The 20,188-nt window shown below is 31.7% G+C and overlaps 2 protein-coding genes and 1 long non-coding RNA gene across 6 annotated transcripts in view; 1 reads left to right on the top strand and 2 right to left on the bottom strand.

The window, feature by feature from the left end:
* The window catches only part of LOC130445774 (histone-lysine N-methyltransferase MECOM-like), a 107,984-nt gene extending 105,003 nt beyond the window's left edge, over positions 1-2,981 (bottom strand). For 2 of the 3 annotated variants that reach the window (XM_056781626.1, XM_056781627.1), the window contains exon 1: positions 2,705-2,981. In XM_056781626.1, the coding sequence (XP_056637604.1) occupies positions 2,705-2,741 (37 nt within the window). In that variant the 5' untranslated portion in view covers positions 2,742-2,981. The remainder of the gene's footprint in view (positions 1-2,704) is intronic. The other variant, XM_056781629.1, reaches the window with a different exon arrangement.
* An 11,476-nt stretch (positions 2,982-14,457) lies between these two features.
* LOC130444867 (uncharacterized) lies at positions 14,458-16,644 on the top strand. Its single transcript, XR_008910004.1, has 3 exons — positions 14,458-14,769; positions 14,898-15,238; positions 15,290-16,644. It is a non-coding gene; the product is annotated as an uncharacterized LOC130444867 (long non-coding RNA).
* LOC130444866 (probable RNA-binding protein EIF1AD) lies at positions 16,361-20,073 on the bottom strand. Of its 2 annotated transcripts, XM_056780187.1 has the most exons (4): positions 19,951-20,073; positions 18,495-19,621; positions 18,192-18,406; positions 16,361-17,384 (listed from the first exon to the last, which is right to left on the bottom strand). In XM_056780187.1, exon 2 carries the CDS (start codon positions 19,617-19,619, stop codon positions 19,176-19,178), a length of 444 nt encoding a protein of 147 aa, XP_056636165.1. In that variant the 5' UTR covers positions 19,620-19,621; positions 19,951-20,073; the 3' UTR covers positions 16,361-17,384; positions 18,192-18,406; positions 18,495-19,175. The 2 variants fall into 2 exon arrangements, with proteins under 2 accessions (XP_056636165.1, XP_056636166.1); XM_056780188.1 differs by lacking the exon at positions 19,951-20,073 and having other exon boundaries at positions 18,192-18,428; positions 18,495-18,825.
* Between the last annotated feature and the right edge of the window lie 115 nt (positions 20,074-20,188).

Here is a 20,188-nt window from a genome sequence, read left to right as displayed (position 1 = left end):
ACACAAAAGCACTCGCATGTTATGTTTTAATGGACAATTCAAGCAACTTTTAATGGGTTCGATCTAACGTTAGCAAAAAATATTTAGAACTCGCGTTTTTTTAACTAAATCAAATCTTGGTTATGTATATACAGGGTGTGAATTTAAAATTCACATTTAAAGAGAGTGCGTTTATTTTTTCAGGGTCGTTTCTAATGCGAATCCACAAATTATACAAAATGAAACGTAGCGAGTTTTGAACGGATTTTTAATATTTTATCAGACAATAAATTGGTACTGCGGCGATACGACACGTTCTATCACTTAATTGGTGCAACCCGACCGCAATTTTTTACTTTTACTATTGTCATCTTAACATTAAAAAAATTCGTTTACATATTCACATTCTATAAAATGAAAACATGCGTGATTATAATTAAGTGAAATACAAACACTTTAATAATCTATTGTTCATTATCTTTCCATTATTTTTAGCAATGACACACGTAGAAAAGAGAATGAGAGAAATTGTTGTTTTATCAGTTCATATGATTTACGTAAAACGCAATAAATTGATCATAGTTTAACCAAAATCATAATACAAATGGATTTAACACGTTAACTGCCAACGCAATTTCATTTAATCGTATTAAACATTAAATCAAACACAAATTCGTCACCAAAAGGCAGAAAAATGTAGGAAATTTGTAAAAAAAGTTCACCATGTGAAAAAAAATCTTCTCCAGGATGTTAATTGAGAGTTATTTCGTAATTTACAGTGAATATATCTTGAAGAAATCTATTTAAATATTGATGCTGATTCTCATTAACATCCTAATGTTTATTATTATTTTTCTTCATCGCCATTTGGCTGTGCTAAAGTTGTTTTGGTCTGGAGAAGATTGTTTTTTCCTTACATAGCGACATCTATCAATAGACATTGTTTTCTTTTCTTTGCCTCCACAAGATTGGATCCCCTGCCATCAATTTGGATTCCCACAGTGCAATAAGTCCACCGACTCACGCAAAAAATGAATAAAGCCCTGGAAAACAAAGAATACTGCTCTGCTGTTTTCCTCGATATCGGAGGAGCTTTTGACACAGTCTGACACCTAGTACTGCCATACAAAATGAAAAGAACTCTTCCCCTATTCTAATATCTACTTCTGAAATATTATTTAACCAATAGAACCTTCCAAATAAAATTTAATGAGGAGAAATCCGAACTTTTCACTATTGCACGCTGCTCTGCTGTTTTCCTCGATATAGGAGGAGCTTTTGACACAACCTGGCACCTAGTACTGCTATACAAAATTAAAAGAACTTTTCTCCTAAACTAAAGTTAATAAGGAAGATTTTACTATAGCAACAGAGGTGCCACAAGGTAGCTTACTAGGCCCCCTATTTTAAATATTGTATACCAAAAATACAGTATATAACAATGGGAACTATTGCTGATGACAAACATCAGCAAGCAATGTCCAGGCTCGTCTTGATCAATTACAAGAGAGGCTACAAATAGGAGGATCAAAGTTAATGAGACCAAATCAATAAATGTCCTTCAGTTAAGTTAAAAAATACGGATATACCACAAGCAGATCACGAAAAAAAAAAGAAAACAACTTGTTATAAAAGCAATAAAACTACATACGTTGATAGGGAGAAAATCCAAAGTCTTTATCTACAAACCTAGATATATGGAGATATAGAATTGAGCTATGGGGCTGCGTTTTCATATCTAATACAAATATCACTCAAAGATCCGAATAGTTGAGAGATGCTCCATGGTATGTTACAAATCACAAAATTGACATGGATCTGGAAGTGACTACTGTACAAGAGGGGATCATCAAACACCAAAAAACTATAGAAACCAACTACTAGAGAAGACTGAAAAAAAGTTGACCAATACAGGTATAAGAGGTTGCATCACTGGATTTAATCCTCACCAAGATATTACAGATGTTAAATTATCTAACACTAGCGAGTAAATTAACCCATAGAATTTCTAAAATATTCTGATTATTTAATAAAAAATTCAGAACGTGTTTTAATACGAGTGGTATTTACAGATATTAGAAACATACGTTTTGGTGAAAAAATCTATCCCAAAACTTGAGTAGCAATCATCATTTTATGAGGTCTGTGTCTACGTGTTTACTGCGTCTAGTTTAAGCTTTATTCTTCAAATATAATTTCTCTAAATATACATTATTATGTTTATACACTGCTCAATTTAGAACTGGTATCATTTACTCCTCCAGGATACAAAGTATCAAAAGGATAAACCTCATAGATTACAGCCTTCTGCGTAACAGTGAATTTGTTTCGATTTTTAATTTTTAGCTGTATCAGATCTGGTCAATCTCAATTGCGAGATCCACTTATTTGGCCAGTTTCTCCTGGTGTTTGTTGAGAATGTTGTGAAGAGGTCGGTCTAGAAGATCTGAACTCAATCTTCAGTCAACCACTACGATTATTATGATGCACCTTCCTAGATATGTATTTCAGTGGAGAATCGATGTTTTACATCTTATAACTTGATGTCCAAGTATGTTGTTTTACAAGACATCCAGTTTAGGATACTGAGCAAATGATTTAAATCTAAATCACCCCCCGTATATTCAACTAAATACTTAATAACATGATTATCGAAATATTTTCGTGGAGATGAGATAGAAAAAATGAAAAAAAAAAAGAATTAGTAATACAGATTGTCTCCTACCTTTATTCCACTTTCGCGCTACCGATTTAAATCTCATTTTAGACACACAGTATATATAGAAACGAAACCACTGAAAATTCCAACGTCTTCATATCATAAAACTGAAACACACCATAACGAAAAACGAACCAAGACAGTAAGAAAACAGATCGAATCAAGGAGAATCCGAGTAGTCTTTTTTGTGTGTGTGTGTATGTGTGTTTTGTTCTATTAAAAAGTAGACCAATCAGAACCCGTGGTCGGTTGTCATGTTTTATCACTTCACCGTGGCGACTGTGCTGTAATTTTTATTTCGGATGAAACGTAACCGCCGGTAAAATAATGGAAAAGGATATTTTTTTTTGTCTCTCTCGTTTATTTTCACCTGACAGGACAGATATCGATACGGCGTAAGTCGTAAGTTTTTATTATTTAGCCGCGCAACTATTAGCGCATGGTCACGCCTACAAAGATGCCACGCCAGTGGTAGGTAGATAAGAGCATCTCGGTCGATACTCCGGGACAATCCGGGTATTCTCTCCCGGATTCCTATCACCAGCATAACCGTACAAACGCCCTAGGGCTGTTTGTACGAATGTTCTATTAGATTGATGCATATGTAATTTGTTTATTTTGGTTACGCCGCCTCCCCGGTACACGTTACAAAATTAAACAAACCGGAATCCTTTTTATTCTGGTCATAGATGAAATTTTTATTTAAACAGAAAACGTCGATTTGTTTTTATTTCAAATTTTTTTAACCTCTATATATCAAATTAAAACCAGATCGAAATACGATGGATTTTGAACTCGGAATTAATAAACTGGAAGATTTTTTTCTCATCAAAATACACATTCATTCATTGGAAATACGTGAAATATAAAATCTTCTTCAACCAGTTTCCTTTGAATTGCCACAATCCCACAATGATCATTTGTATTACGAAATTGGCAAATATTCATTTTGAATTTATTTTAATATAATTATGAATAAAAAAAACAGGTTCGCGAGTTGAGCTGCATTAGAATTTTGAAAATTCTCGACGTTTGAAGCTATTATCAAGATAGGTTTGATCCGATTCCATAGTCTCATCTACCTACTACAAGCAACGAATCATCATCATCATTTTTTTCGGTTGATTTCCGGATTCCTTGCACTTTCACCAATTAAATGAGAAGCTGAAACAAAAAAAATACAAAATGATTAAAAAAGAAATCAAAAATATACTCAATAAGTGCTGGTGTTGAGCTAACAGTTAGATCAAGACCAGACATTTTATATTTTAGCTTCTCATTTCCTCGGTATAAGTCCAAGAAATAGGCCTTGAAATCAATAAAAAAAATTGTGATTCAACGAATGACCACTCTATCCCCACCCATTTCTTTAGGACTCTAACAATTTCACAAAACTTCTTCGTTTCCAAGAAAAAGTCTACTAACCAAAGAAATGTTTTCTTGGACAAAGATTAAGTTGGAATTTCTGGAAATTCACACTGATCACTATCACTACACCAACACTGACTATTAGACTGTCTGATGCGCCTTTCGATAACCAATTTATCATCTTCAGGGGCTGAAAGTAAACTACCTTCAATAAAAATTACAAAGAAGTCAAAAGTTGGCTACGAATTTATACATCTAGACATTTCCAACTTGAGTTTCAGGTTAATATATCGATCGTTATATGATTGAACCAGTTGTTGAGATTGCTCCATTCATAATAGAGCCTCACCTCAATCTAGCGTCAATGTAAATCACCAAGATCCAAATAAGTGACTGAACGAGGAAATAATTGGCCTCCCCGCTCACCGGACCTCATGACATGTGATTATGAAAGAACATTTCGTTTTAAAAAAAAAGTGTAATTCTTTATTTTGTTGTGGGAAAAATTATTATAAGCACATTTTTGGGGCTCACTTCGATATCAATTTTGAAATTTTTTACAGTCCTTCAAATAATAGTAGTTGAAGTATACCTTTCATAATAGCAATGGTTAACTGGCGCAGTTAATAGGATAGTAAAAAAAATAATTTCTGGCATCCGATTTTCGCGAATACATACAAGTATACCAACTCAATTTTCACAGTTTCTACTTCGTTGGTTAGAAAATTAATGTATTCTCTTACAAACAAACTCGATTTCGAAAGGAAAACCTTTAAATGCAAACGTTTCCTATAGACACGAAGTTAATCAAAGTCTTTGTTTCTATAATATCGAATAGATATCGAAAGGTTTCCGAGAGCATGTGACAATAAAATTGTAACATCAAAGAGATGCGCGGATTTGCAACAAAATGTGCAGGCGCAGGACCGTAATTAGAATGATTAGACAACGTCAATGTATTCTTCATACACAAAAATTCAGTTTTTTACGAAAAAAATTGCACAACAGTAGAAGATAATCAGCAAGTGTTCAGATGAGGTAGATCCTACGTAGATGCTGCCATAAAATTATAAAATATTTGAGTTTAAAAACAATTTTTCCACTCCGAAACAAATTTTTCTCAATCCCCAGGTATTTTACAGAATGGTCTGAAGGAGATTGCGATGTTTCCAGCTCTCAACCTCCGTCTAGGGGTGTGGTAACATTTCCATTAGTAAGACAATTATAATCAAGCTTTCATTTTTCCGCAGTGACCTTTTCTTAGATTTATTAATTTCCGTTTTTATCCTAGTTATAATTGTACTTTTTCTTAAAAATCTTGTTTGGTTCTAACAAGTCTCGATAGTTCTAAAACTGTGAAAAACTATTTGAGAGTTCTGGCATATTTTCGGATATGACTAAATACTGATAACACTATAACATGAGGACACACATTATGCCAGAACTTTGTTTTCAGAACTGTTTCCGAACTGCCAAGGCTGTGCTAGAACTCTCCTAATCTCTAACTACTCTAGAATGTGCCAGATTTCTGTTTTCAGAACTGTTTTCGAACTGCCAAGGCTGTGCTAGAACTCTCCTAATCTCTATTACTCTAAAATTTACCAGAGCTTTGTTTTCAGAACTGTTTTCGAACTGCCAAGGCTGTGCTAGAACTCCCCCAATCTCTATTACTTTCAAATGTACCAGAACTTTGTTTTCTGAACTGTTTTCGAACTGCCGAGGTTGTGCTAGAACTCTCCTAATATCTTTTACTATAAAATGTACCGGAACTTTGTTTTCAGAACTGTTTTCGAACTGCCAGACCTGTGCTACAACTCTCCTAATCTCTATCCCTGTAAAATGTACCAGAACTTTGTTTTCAGAACTGTTTTCGAACTGCCAAGGCTGTGCTAGAACTCTCCTAATCTCTATCCCTATAAAATGTACCAGAACTTTGTTTTCAGAACTATTTTCGAAATGCCAAGGCTGTGCTAGAACTCCCCTAATCTCTAGCTACTCTAGAATGTGCCAGAATTCTGTTTTTGAACTGCCAAGGCTGTGCTAGAACTCCCCTAATCTCTTTCACTCTAAAATGTACCAGAACTTTGTTTTCAGAACTGTTTTAAAACTGCCGAGGCTGTGCTAGAACTCTCCTAATCTCTATTACTCTAAAATGTACCAGAACTTTGTTTTCAGAACTATTTTCGAACTGCCAAGGCTGTGCTAGAACTCTCCTAATCTCTAACTACTCTAGAATGTGCCAGAATTCTGTTTTCGAACTGCCAAGACTGTGCTAGAGCTCTCCTTATCTCTAACTACTCTAGAATGTGCTAGAATTTTGTTTTCAGAACTGTTTTCGAACTGCCAAGGCTGTGCTAGAACTCTCCTAATCTCTAACTACTCTAGAATGTGCCAGAATTCTGTTTTCGAACTGCCAAGACTGTGCTAGAACTCTCCTTATCTCTAACTACTCTAGAATGTGCTAGAATTTTGTTTTCAGAACTGTTTTCGAACTGCTGATGCTGTGCTAGAACTCTCCTAGAATGTACCAGAATTCTGTTTTTAGAGCTGTTTTCGAACTGCCAAGGCTGTGCTAGAACTCTCCTAATCTCTATTACTCTAAAATGTGCCAGAACTTTGTTTTCACAACTGTTTTCGAACTGCCGAGGCTGTGCTAGAATTTTCCTAATCTCTTTTACTCTATAATGTACCAGAATTCTGTTTTCAGAACTGTTCTAGAACTTTCGAGGATGTGCTAGGACTAATGTGCTAATGAATAGAGCTGGAAAACAAAAGGGAGAGCTACAATATTATAAAAAAATGAAATCTTTTCATTGATTAGAACCCGAGCACGAGACTCGAACATAAAAATTGATCGTCTCCCAGCGCGAGCTTGATCGCGAACGAGGGCGATCGTAAAAGTTTATAAATGACACACCCTTTAAATATTTTTTACAAAACTCGATGTAATCAGAGGGAGCCACTGCGTTGAATGACGTCAATTAACGTATTGGAGATGCTACCGGAAAACAACCAGAAAACAACCGATTATTACCTTTCGAAACGTTAAAACGAGGGAAAATATTTGTTTGAATAGTACTTTTCGATATATCTACCGAGAGAGAATGATAATTAAGCACGTCGAACATAATTTTTAGTTATTGCTTTTGACGTGACATAAATACCATACATTAACGATAAACGTTCTATGTAAATAGACTATACTCCGAATAACGATAGAAAAAACAATACAAATTGATATGATAACAAACAAAAAAATATGAGACACCTTTTTCTATTTATTTTATAATTAAAGTTCGATTTTTGAATTATGTAGTTTAATGTCGCACTCGATGTAAACTAGGGGGTGCGTACGATGTTTTCTTAATTGAGAAAATCGATACCTACGACGATCATTCAATTATTCCATGTATAAACATTCATTAAACATAATAATCATTAATGACTGTTTGGTCGACTTTTTACTATTAAAGAGTTTAAGTAAGTTTTAAACTCTACCACTAGATGGCACTACAAAAAATTGTTTACAGCTTGTAAATAGTCACAAAACATATTAAACCAGAATGTTCAAAACTAATTTGTTACGTAGAAGGGAAATTCCAGTAAATCAAAAAGATTTTATAAATTCAATTTTCAATTGGCTGATGATTGTGCATTTTTTCGAATTGTACAGAATTTAGCCAACTGAACGTGGAGTTGGTAGATAAAGATCGTGTTCTGTTCACCTGAGGCTTAAGGCCGCTCGACATGATGCAAAACAACGCGCAATTCAATGCAAGACGCAATTTTTCTTGTTCAAAAACATGCGTTTCTAATCTACTATTTCTTCATCCATTCTGAACTAATTTTTTTATGTTTTCGCGTCTAACTCTCAAACTAATCTGTCGATTAGACTCCGAAAGCAAGACATAGGTAGATATAATTATTGCCAGTGATGTACTGGCCACTTTTTACTTGTTTATTTTAGTTTTGTTATTTTCAATTTTGAACTGCCTACAAAATATTAAATAAATTTTGAGGTTAGGAAATTGTTTATAATAACGAAATTGGGATATTTACAACTATGCATGGAAATTTGACCTCGAGAAGTTTTTTTCAAAATGAGTGCCTCGAGTCGATTAAAAACAACGTGTTGATGATTAAGATCAATGTTTGGTCGAATCAAATCAAATCGATCATCATTTGAGTAGACTGCAGTCGGTGAACCAGGTCCAAAAGGTTATGGCTTCGGTATGGTAGCAATGCGCATGGAATATTCTTCATCAACCATCACGAAATATTAGAAGCAATCAATAGCGAATACTACATAAAGTTGTGGAATCGCCTGAACGGAAAAATCAAGAAAAATTGGCTTCATATTTCACTAAAAAAATACACTAATTTACAAATCGAAGACAACGATGATTAAATTGAACGAATTGCTTCATCATCCACCGTATAGTCCAGATCTGCACCTCAGTTACTATTGACTATTTGCTGATCTAAAATGAAGAAGAAATTACTGAAACTGAAGCCTAGTTTGAGGCAAAAAACAAATCCTTGTACAAACACGGCATCGAGAAGTTAGGGAATGAATAAAATCGATTTTTGACCCAGGACTTATTGAGTGTTATGTTATTTTGAGTATGAATGCTAGACTCATACAAGAAATCTGAATATTTTGCGAAAACAACGACCTCAAATAAGATGTTTAACAACTTAATCGCCAGATTTGGTTATCTGTGATTTTTTCCCGCTTCCGGGAACGTGCTATGAGTTAATTGAAGCCGGAAAAAATAATTCGCTTAAGGTACTAAAGGCTATCTCAACAACAAGTGTATGTGAAATGAGATTAAGCTTTGATTGGCTCTATTTGAATCAAAATACTGTTTTTTTTTTGTTGCTCTAGATCAAGTTTTGTAATAGTTACTTCAATTTTCTGATTTGTCGATAATTATTTTTCCTTAAACCATAATTTTTCAACCGCAATTGTTGAGGTTGTGTTTAAAATTAACGTACCGAATTCGAAGTGTCCCTATTTGGATTTGGAATCGAACGTTAAAACGCATTGTTCCAGAAAAGTTCAATATTGAATATGGCGAATACATTCAATATACATATTGAACAAAACCCAGTGCCAAATTCAGTTATCAATCTAATTTTCATATCCGCATTTTGTATGTATAAAAGCAGCGCTCCGCTGTGACAGTCAATTGAAAATTTATAAAGTTCTGTGAGAACGAGGACAGTTTCAATGTGCATGTCCAGCCAACTTTCTCTTTGTGCGGTCACGCTCGGTGGCTGTTTGTGACAGAGCCATTTTGACCGCAAAAACCTTTGATGTTTAGAAAGCTATTAACTAAATACTTCACACCGTTCTGCAGTTTACAAAAAAAATCGTCCCATCTTTTTATTTAGAAAAAGAAGAATCATTATACGAATAAATACACGTGTTTAAATTTGGATTGTTTATACAAGGGTCGCCTTTTAAGTATCGTGATCGAGCAATAGATGGCGTTAATTTGTTTTGGCTTCATGAACTTTTAGAGTCCAATATAATCGATTTTGCATAAAGAGGAAGGTATGTTCCAGATAGATTTTGCATACCAGCTACCATAAAGAACGTCAAACAACTGAATCTTTGAGGAAGAACTTCGCCTTGTTGTCTCTTTTGCAAGGCACTGCAGCACTAGCCTAGTCATGACTTGTATGACACGTCCATGTTCTATTTATGTGAATATCTCAGCTTGGAAGATGGTAGCATGTTCTCCAAGCGTTTATTTAGGTGTGTCCTCCGCAAAAGCTTCCTTCGACTGTGGGCTTGAAGTCGTGATATGTGTGCCTCCAAGCTCTTATATACAGTTGTAGGTGCCAATTTGGTCAGTGTCCATCAGAATGTTTGGACATTTCCAACGGTCTGTATACAGATTTTCGCATGGTCATTTAATCCGGCTTGGCATTTACATAGATCTACAATTTTTTCCGCTTTCCATCACTTTTAATGGAATCGTTTTCCTTGTTCTTAGTCATACGAAACGAGATAATTAAAAAATTTGGCTCAATATTTGTACAGGTGATTTACTCATTTTGGACCCGACATTTTGAAAGTTTTTCTGTCGAACCCAAAGACTGGTTTATAACTTATTGTTCCTTAATCGTCATATTTTATCTCAGAGGTCAATATTTCTTAATCCAATAATTTTTTTATGGAAAATCATCACACATCAGCTTTGTAGCTTGAGAATCTTTTTTTCTGTTTAAAGAACAATTTTCTGAGCTTAACTTTGCTCTAAGTTTTATAAACAATCATCATTCATTAGCTTTGTAGTTTGAAAATCCCATTTTCTATAAAAAACCAATTTTCTGAGCTTAAATTTCGCTCCAAGTTTATGAACAATGATCATTCATCATTTTTGTAGTTTGAAAGTCTCATTTTTTGTTAAAAAAACAAATTTCTAAACTTAAACTTCGTTTTAAGTTTTTCGAAAAAGCATTAATCATCAGCTTTGTAGCTTGAAATTCTCTTTTTCTGTTTGAAAAACAATTTTCTGAGCTCAAATTTCGCTCTAAGTTTTATGAACAATCATAATTCATCAGCTTTATAGCTAACAGTCTCTTTTTCTGTTTAAAAAACAATTTTCTGAGCTCAAATTTCGCTCTAAGTTTTATGAACAATCATAATTCATCAGCTTTATAGCTTAACAGTCTCTTTTTCTGTTTATAAAATAATTTTCTGAGCTCAAACTTCGCTCTAAGTTTTATGAACAATTATCATTTATCATTTTTGTAGTTTGAAAATCCCATTTTCTATAAAAAAAACAATTTTCTGGGCTCAAATTTCGCTCTAAGTTAATGAACAATCATCATTCATCAACTTTGTAGCTTGGGAGTCCCATTTCTTTTTAAAGTTTGTCTCTGATCTTTTTTCATAAAGGTGAATATTTCCAATGAAGTCACTCAAGGTATCTTTGAAAAAAATCTGAAAAGAAAGAGAAATTTCTTCATCCTATATACAAAATGATTATTTTATTTCCATAGGTATATAACAAAAACTTTTATATGATTATGTCTTTTTGCTGATTATTCCTCAACAACCCCTTTTTCTTATCGGTCATTTTTTTCCTCGCACGATGATTAGATAAATTATTTACCTGATAAAGTGACCTGATTTGAATATAATCATAGAAGAATAATAAAATATATAAAAAATATGGAGAGGACAATAATTATCTTCGGCAGTGAATATGTAAATTCGTTTTTGACACTGTCACGATATCTCATTTGCATTTATGACGAACAGGAAATTAGAACGTGTGCCGAGAGAACGCACTCAGATATGCCCACCTATCCGTATTAATTGCAAACAGGAATCAGTGGCGTCTCAGAAAGATTAAACGTCTTAAAACAGAAAATAATCCGAGAAGACTGAATCTGGCGAATGAGGAGCATTGTCTTTCTTCGCAACTGTTTTTGCTCGATTTTTTCGCTCAAAAGTTACAATAAGTTACTTGCCGTTGTTAGTTTTTCCTTTTTCAAGATAATCAATGGAAATTATCCCACGGAAATTCAAAAAAAACCGATGTGTACAGGTGGAACGGTCTTTGGTCTTCTTTGGCTCATGAAGACAAAGACAAAGATGATTTTGGTACCACAAATAAAACTAGAAGTAGATTAAAATGCTAATAGAACAAAATATAACCATATATATATATATATATATATATATATATATATATATATATATATAGGGTGATTAATTAAAATACGATTCGCATTGTGTGTAGTAGGAAACGAAATTATTAATTATTAAACTTGATAAAATTATACCAATTCCAGTTAAATAAATGAGACGGATACTTCCATGATCAGTTTTTTTGTATAATTCACTTTAATCGTTGTGTAATTAATTCCGAAGCCGGTTCTGCTCTTTTTTAACCTGGCTCCTTCGCCAAAAATTAAAAATGATGACGTAACGTCGTGTCGATTATAGTAGATTCAAAGGTTAAATTTAATAATTATTTGTATTGCGTCAACGCGGAAAACGGAATTCGTCCAACGAATAGGAATATGATAAAAGGATGATTCCATTTGATACGCGCGCATGAGGTTGTGTCTTCTACGCCCTACTACCGACACCGAATGCTTTCGATCCTGATAGTCGGATGAGCAGAGATAAGTGGCTCATCACCACGCCTTTGTTCGTTACAAAATGGCGAACGACAAGGAAAAGTCGTTTTTTTTTACATAACTATATGTTTTCAGTTCAAAAAATTTATAAAATTAAATTACTTCGTGATGTAGTGCCTAAACAAAGATTTTTAGCCAAAAAGACATTCTGTATAATGAATAATAGTTATTTCTTAATACTAAGAAACTTATGGTTATAGCAGAAATGAAAAAATATACTGGGTGTTGATTAGAATAAGATTAAATATAATCCACGATTGCAAATGTAATAGGACAATCTGTACATTAAATAATAGTAATTTATAGGTATTTACACATATACAGAATAGATATAATAAGACAATCTATATATGGCATAATAGGATGATAGGACATTTCTACTTTTACGTAAATGTAAAAATATAGTGGGTGCTGATTTAAACCAGTTTAAAAATTGTCTAAATTTTCGAAAATTCTTTTCGAAAGGAAAAAGAATTGTAATGGGACAACCTGTACGTGGGGTAATAAACACTACTAGATACTGAAATATGAATAGTTGTTGAGGTAAGGGAAAAATATACTTTAAAAAGGATTTAAAAAGTCAAAAATCAAATGTTTCTTTAATTTCTTATTATTAAATCAAATATTTCGATAATAACTAATTTCGTAGAAGAAATATATGTATTAGGACATCCTGTATAAAAGATAATAGGGATAACTGGATAATAAGACATTTCTAGTTATTCAGAAAATGAAAAAAATATACTGGGTGTTACTGTAAATCGAAATAACGATGTATGAACGTGAAAAAATCTCATAAAAGATGTCTTTAAGTTATATATATGAATGCACAAACTGTACATGAAATTATAGTGATCACGAGATATTACAACATTTTTAATTCGATAAAATGAAAAAATATACTGGACGTTGCTTTAAATTGTATAGAAAATGGTACAACTGATACAATTCTAGTCACTGGAGGAAGGCAAAAATATACTGGGTCTTAATTTAAAAACTCTAAAATTAAAAAAATCGATAAAAATTAATTTCATAAAGGATTAAATATATTAGGACAACTTGTATAAGGAATAATAGTGATTGATAGAAAATAAAACATTTCTAATTATTAAGGAAATGAGAAAATATACTAGGAGTTTCTTTAAATCGAACTAACAATGTCCAAAACTGAGAAAAACTCATCAAATATGTGTTAGAGTGAATATATACTATGGGACAAACTGTACATGAAATAATATTTATGACTATGTACTAAAACAATTCTAGTCGCTGGAGGAAGGCAAAAATATATAGGGTCTTAATTTAAAACAGATTGAAAAAGTCTAAAATTAAAAAAATTGATAAAAATTAATTTCATCAAGGATTAAATATATTAGGACAACCTGTATAAGGAATAATAGTGATTGATAGAAAATAAAACATTTCTAATTATTAAGGAAATGAGAAAATATACTGGGTGTTGCTTTAAATCGAACTAACAATGTCTGAAACTGAGAAAAACTTAACAAATATGTGTGAGAGTGAATATATACTATGGGACAAACTGTACATGAAATAATATTTATGATTATGTACTAAAACAATTCTAGTCGCTGGAAGAAGGCAAACATATACTGGATTTTAATATAAAACAGATTTAAAAAGTCCAAAATTAAAAAAATCGATAAAAATTAAGTTCATAAAGGATTAAATATATTAGGACAACCTGTATAAAGAATAATAGTGATTGATAAAAAATAAAATATTTCTAATTATTAAGGAAATGAGAAAATATACTAGGAGTTGCTTTAAATCGAACTAACAATGTCCGAAACTGAGAAAAACTCATCAAATATGTGTGAGAGTGAATATATACTATGGGACAAACTGTACATGAAATAATATTTATGATTATGTACTAAAACAATTCTAGTCACTGGATGAAGAAAAAAATATACTGGAGCATGAATCAAAACAAATTTAAGAAGTCTAAAATTGAAAAAATCGAGCAAACCTATTTTCATCAAAGAATATAATGGGACAACCGATATATAAAATAGTAGTGTATTAGATAATTGAAAAAATGGAAAAATATACTGGATGTTGATATAAACACGTATTTCTAAAAATATCTTTCATTCAAATTTGGAATAAATTTAACGAATTATATAATAAAAAAAAAATTAAGCTTCGCTTAGAATAAATATGTACGTTTTCTGTTTGGATACTGTATAATGTGTTGCATAATCAAAGTTTGATGAACTTTGTTGAGTTCCATCTGATGTTTGATGTTAATGTGTCTGGTTTTGTAGAAATACGTTAAACTTTTCTAATTTCAAAGCAAAATTTATATTACTCATTATATATTTTTCAATAGACGTCACAAAGACGGGCTGAGCTTATACCGACTCCAAACAATTTTCTTGATAATGGTAAATGCCCATAAGCAATTTTTCATTTAGTGTTTTCGTGGTTTATGTGATAAAATGAGACTTTTCAGTTGAATATATTGTTGAAGGAACGTACTATTTCAGAGCTTTTTATTAGTTTTTCCCCAGGTGAGTTAATTTAACATATTAATTCTGCTTTAAAACTTGTTGAAGTTATGTCTATTTTATTTTTGTTGTTAATCGCTGTCATCTACTAATAGTCACGAGTTTTTGAGTATAAATAAATTAATTTTTAGGTTTTTAAGATCTAGTACTGCTCCAGATTGGGTATGTGCTTTGTTCCAGACTGTAAACATTACAGTTCAAACCATTCATGAAGTTTTTTTCGGTTCCCAAAAAACAAGACCAAGAGGAATAGATGGATTTCTCTCATAAGATAAAAGAATAATAACATTCACTTTTCAAAGATTTATGTTTTAAACTTATTATTATTATTATTACAGAAAAAAAGATAGAGATCCAAGTGAATTTGCAAAAGTATGCGATTATCACTTTTTAAATAAAGAAAAAAGAATGTGCCAACTTTATTTGATTTCAATATTCAGAAGAAGTTTAATATAAAATCACCAGAAAAAAAGTATGCATTTTGTTGCAGAAAGTTCATTAGTTTAATAAACCAATTTTTTAGGAAGCAAATTGTAAAAAACGGAACTACTACCAGGACCTTCAACAGAACCATTACCAGGTCCTTCAACCAAACTACTACCAGGGTCTTCAGTCTTCAGCTATGAAATTGTGAAGAACAAAGGTGCTCATGTACTAATGTATACTGGTATTCCAACCAATGAGCTGTTAATGATTCTTTTTGAACTAATGGACAGCATTAAATTAAAATATTATGCTGGGTGGAATGTTCAGATCGTTCCTAAAATTGATCAACTGTTTATGACCTTAATGAAGCTAAGGCTTAATCTTCCACATGAAGATTTGAGTATTAGATTTAGTTGTAGTACAACTACAGTGACCAATATTATAATGACGTGGATCTATACTCTACATGAAGACCTTTTCAATAATTTGATGAAAACTATATCGTCTAGACAACGGAATCAGGTATGCCTCCCTATTGCTTTTACAAATTTTAAAAATTGTAGAATAATTTTGGATTGCACTGAAATTTATTCAGCAGTTCCAGCAAGCATGGAAAACCAGAGATTGACCTACAGTTCTTACCAACACTGACCACATGAAAAATGTTGGTAGGTGTTGCACCAAATGGTATAATCACCTTTGTTAGTAAGGCTTATCCAGGGTCTACATCTGATAAAAAAATTGTTGAAGAGTGTAAGGTTCTAGATCTGATGGTGGCTGGAGATTTGATATTAGCAGATAGAGGTTTCTTGTTTAAGGAACTTCTCCTTGCAGGAGTATCATTAAATATACCTCCATTTTCAATTAACAATACCACAGTTTACAGAATCCCAAGTATATAAAACTTAAATTGCAAAGGCTAGAATTTATGTAGAATGGGCCATCAGGAGAATAAAGTGTTATAATATTTTGTAGCAAGTTCCATCATATTATATATCACAAATTTCAATTCTTTCAACTGTGTGCAATATACAAACTTGCAATATCCCCCAATTAAAGAAGTTGAGGAGTATTATTGGTAGGATCTATACTGTAGGTTATGCTGTTTAATGTGAACTGAATTGATTAACCGTACAGAGTTGCGCCAAAGTACATAGACATATTATAATTTTGAGTTTTAAATATTTTTTATTGTAGCAATATATTTCCTTATTCGACTTTTATAAAAAGTTTGTAAGTTTTTATTTAAAAAATGTATATTTAGATTTTACTTAATTTATAAATGACTTGATCTAATACAATTATTGTTAAAAGTAATAATAAAACTGTTTTTCTAATTTAATAGAAGCCTGTAAATACAACTACAATTTTCATAAAGTAAAAAAATACAATTTGATTTCTTGTCAGTAGACTACAGTCTTTACAATCTTCAAATAAATTATAAGTCACAAGCAGTGTTTCAGTTTATTTTACAAGTTTTTTGTATAGAAAAAAAATCACTCGACTATAGTACATTCAAATACAAAATAGCATTGTACTTTCATATTAAAAAACATAATTTCCTGATATCCTCAGCAAACAAAAATTTGTATAGAGTGGCTTTTCAGTCTAAAATAAATAGTAAAGATTTTTCCAATTGTATACTCTATCTGCTAACACTGTAGAATAACCTAAAATCACATTGAAAAACATGTAAAAATTTTTTATTTAATTGTCTAACAACTTAGGTAAGTATTGTTCTATATAGAAATTTTCCAAGAGTGAAATGTTTTCTTTCTATGAATCGTCAAACTCTACAATTGTAGCAACCGTTTCCTTCAAGGTATAAATACATAAGTAACATTATTTCTTTTTTAAAATATGTAAAGCTCCTTGAATTTGGTGATAATAATTTTGACTTGTATTTATGGTCAAGTTACCCTCATCATCATAAAAAACAATATATTTATTAAAATTCCTCAATTTTTTGGACAACTTATAATTTCTGAAAGAATATGGGCACTTCACTTCTACAATGGCTTCTTCTTCATCAATTATTCCATCAGGGCTAGCACCAAGAAGTCCTGAATTTGTAAGCCATACTCCAGTTAGCTGAACATTTAAATTATAAATCTGCATCAAATGATCTAGAGCATCTTTTTCATGAGTTCTACCCCACTGGATTGTTTTGATACCATCCAAATTGTATTCACCTGGAAAAATAATGAATTGATTATAATAAAAAATGTATGTCAAATTAAACTAAAGTGAGGAAATGCTACATAAAATACCATTTTTGAAAAATCAATCTTAGAGGCTCAATAAACAAATTATTGATAACATCTATAACTAAACTATGTAATAAATTTATGATTTATTATTCACCTAAGAGTGTGTTGAACAAACTCACTGGGAATCTGTTTCTCCTGCATGCTGCAATAATAGCACCAAAGTTGCTAGCAGTTAATCTAAATTTAAGGTACCATTTTTCATTTGACACCTGTCCAGTAGTGGTGACAGAGATTTCTTTTATTAGCTGATCATCAACAGCACATTTTTCTTTGAACACAGTCAGTTTATCTGTGGCCTCCAAAAAGTCCTTGAAAGGAATTATTTCTTCAATTACCGGAAATCCATTTTCCAGCAAATTTATTGATTCCTCGTGCAATAGCCAGGTAAAACACAGTATTTCCAAAGCTGTGTAGCCCTTCCTTCAATCTGTTGATTGATGCTTCTGGTACCCCACCTTCAAGAGGTGTATAGGGCTTTGGTCGGTAAAGCTCTTCTACAGATTTCACTGGCCCAACCTTCGGTTTAGGTAGTGCCTTCCATGCACACACTTTATCTGTTACAGATATATTTTAATGCCAAAAAAGTACCAACGCTGCAATGTGATGGCATTTTATACTCCTGGGGCATGTGCAGGTAGCTTCTTTAATGTCATCATTCTTTTCCAACAATACAATAAAATTATAACCTGATTAATTACATATTACATTAACAAAGGCATATATACCTACCTATAGATACCTTGTAGCTTTTGTCTTTCATACTAGAAAATACATCCCCTCTGATTACCTGCAAATCAGAGTCAAAGTCCATTTTCTTCAAATGACTGGTCTCTAGGGCGTTTTCACCCCTTTTTATAATATTGTTGTGGCATCTATAAAATCACTGATGTTGGAAAGTTTTAGGACATGTTTAAAATCCATTATTTTCTTAACAATAAAAGGATCTGCAAAAAAAACAAAAAGGTACTGCAAAAATAAAAGACATAACCTAAACAAATTTTAAAGCAGAATTAATATGTTAAATTAACTCACCTGGTAAAAAAATAAAAACATCTTAAATAATACGTTCCTTCAACAATATATTCAATTGAAAACTTTTATTTTATCACATAAACCAAGAAAATACTAAATAAAAAATTGCTTATGGGCATGTTTGGTGTCTGTATAAGCTCCGCCCGTCTCTGTAACGTCAGACTTAGGATGTCTATTTTTGCATTCGTTCCCATCCGAAAAACTCTAATATTTCTTTGAGTCATAAATTACTTCTTCTTTTCTCTGTATTTGCTTATGTAACTATGAAGTTTTATGGAAACTATAAATTTTGATATTTTCCTTTCAAATTTACCTGTCATTTCAAATGTTCTGCTTTTATAACCAATTCGAAACCCTATAATATTACTGTAAAGTTAATAGTACATTTTAGAAAACTTCAAATTATGCTGTATGATCATGAAGATAAAGGCCAAGATACAAAAAAAGAAGAACGTGCTTCTTATTTACAAATTAGGTTTTTAATTTTACCTAGTTTGTTAAAGGAATAGACGAAATTTAGGATGTTTAATTGATTTTTTTCACTTGATCCTGTAAGTTATTAATATACAATTTATTAACGAAAAAAAAAATACGAAAATATAATAATACGTATATTATTTTATCTATTATAAAAAATAAATAATAATTATGGACTTATTAATTTTTTATTTTACTTAGTATTCAATCACTTTCTTCACTAGATTCTTGTTCATCACTGCTCTCGTCTGTATCCACAACAGGCCTATTTGGATTAACAAATATATCATCATCATCGTTTTCAACTTTTTTCTCTTCCTCTTCGCTAAATTCCTTCGGCCACACATTATCGTTTTTGAAGTATTTGATATGCTGCGGAGTTAAAATTCTAACGATTTCCCCTTTCACTTTGCACCCTTCTTCTATTGGTTCTGTAATCACAAAGTCGCCCCTTTTCACCCACATATTCTTCCTAAATTTCGTAGGCATAGATGCAAGGAAAACAGACTTGTCGGCAGCCTCAACTTCGTGTAAATTGTTGCCTCTACTCTTAAGTACTTTAACTATTTGTTGATTTTTTGTTGGGGGCGAATAATCGTCTTTGAATACTTCCAAAAGTACATGCTTCCTTTTTGTTGCTCTTGACATGGCTATAACAATAAATCCTGCATCAATTCCACAGAATATCAATAAGAGAGCGAATCATATAAAACTTGTTATAATTATTCCTAGGAATATACAGTTTACGAATTCGCAAATCTTACAATTTTTAGGTTAGGTTGGATTATTTTCAATTAACTATATTGTATTCAATGATGAAGCACTGTATTTTTAGTAATTTCGGCTTAAAATAATAACTATTCATACTAATTATTATCAATTTTGCGAAAAAAAAATAATAGAAAAATTTGTATGTTCAATCATTCCAAAAGTAACTGTAAAATGTGTCTTAATAATTGATAACAAAATAAACACTCACCCGAATGTATAAAAAATGTTATAAAAAGTTAATTCTAAACAATACAAATTTTATAAATTAACCAATAATAAATTTTTAATAAAAAGAAAAACATGAGCAAACACCATTTGAGGTTGATTATGAAGAATCAAAACGTATTCGATTCTTTAAACTCTCGATTTAAATCGAAAATCTAAACTGGAATATTTTATTATTGATATAATAATATATAAAATAAAATTTTATTGAATACACTTAA

This window comes from Diorhabda sublineata, chromosome 6 (assembly GCF_026230105.1).
Source record: "Diorhabda sublineata isolate icDioSubl1.1 chromosome 6, icDioSubl1.1, whole genome shotgun sequence".
Classification (NCBI taxonomy): Eukaryota; Metazoa; Arthropoda; class Insecta; order Coleoptera; family Chrysomelidae; genus Diorhabda; species Diorhabda sublineata.
This window is presented reverse-complemented; position numbering and strand designations above follow the sequence as displayed.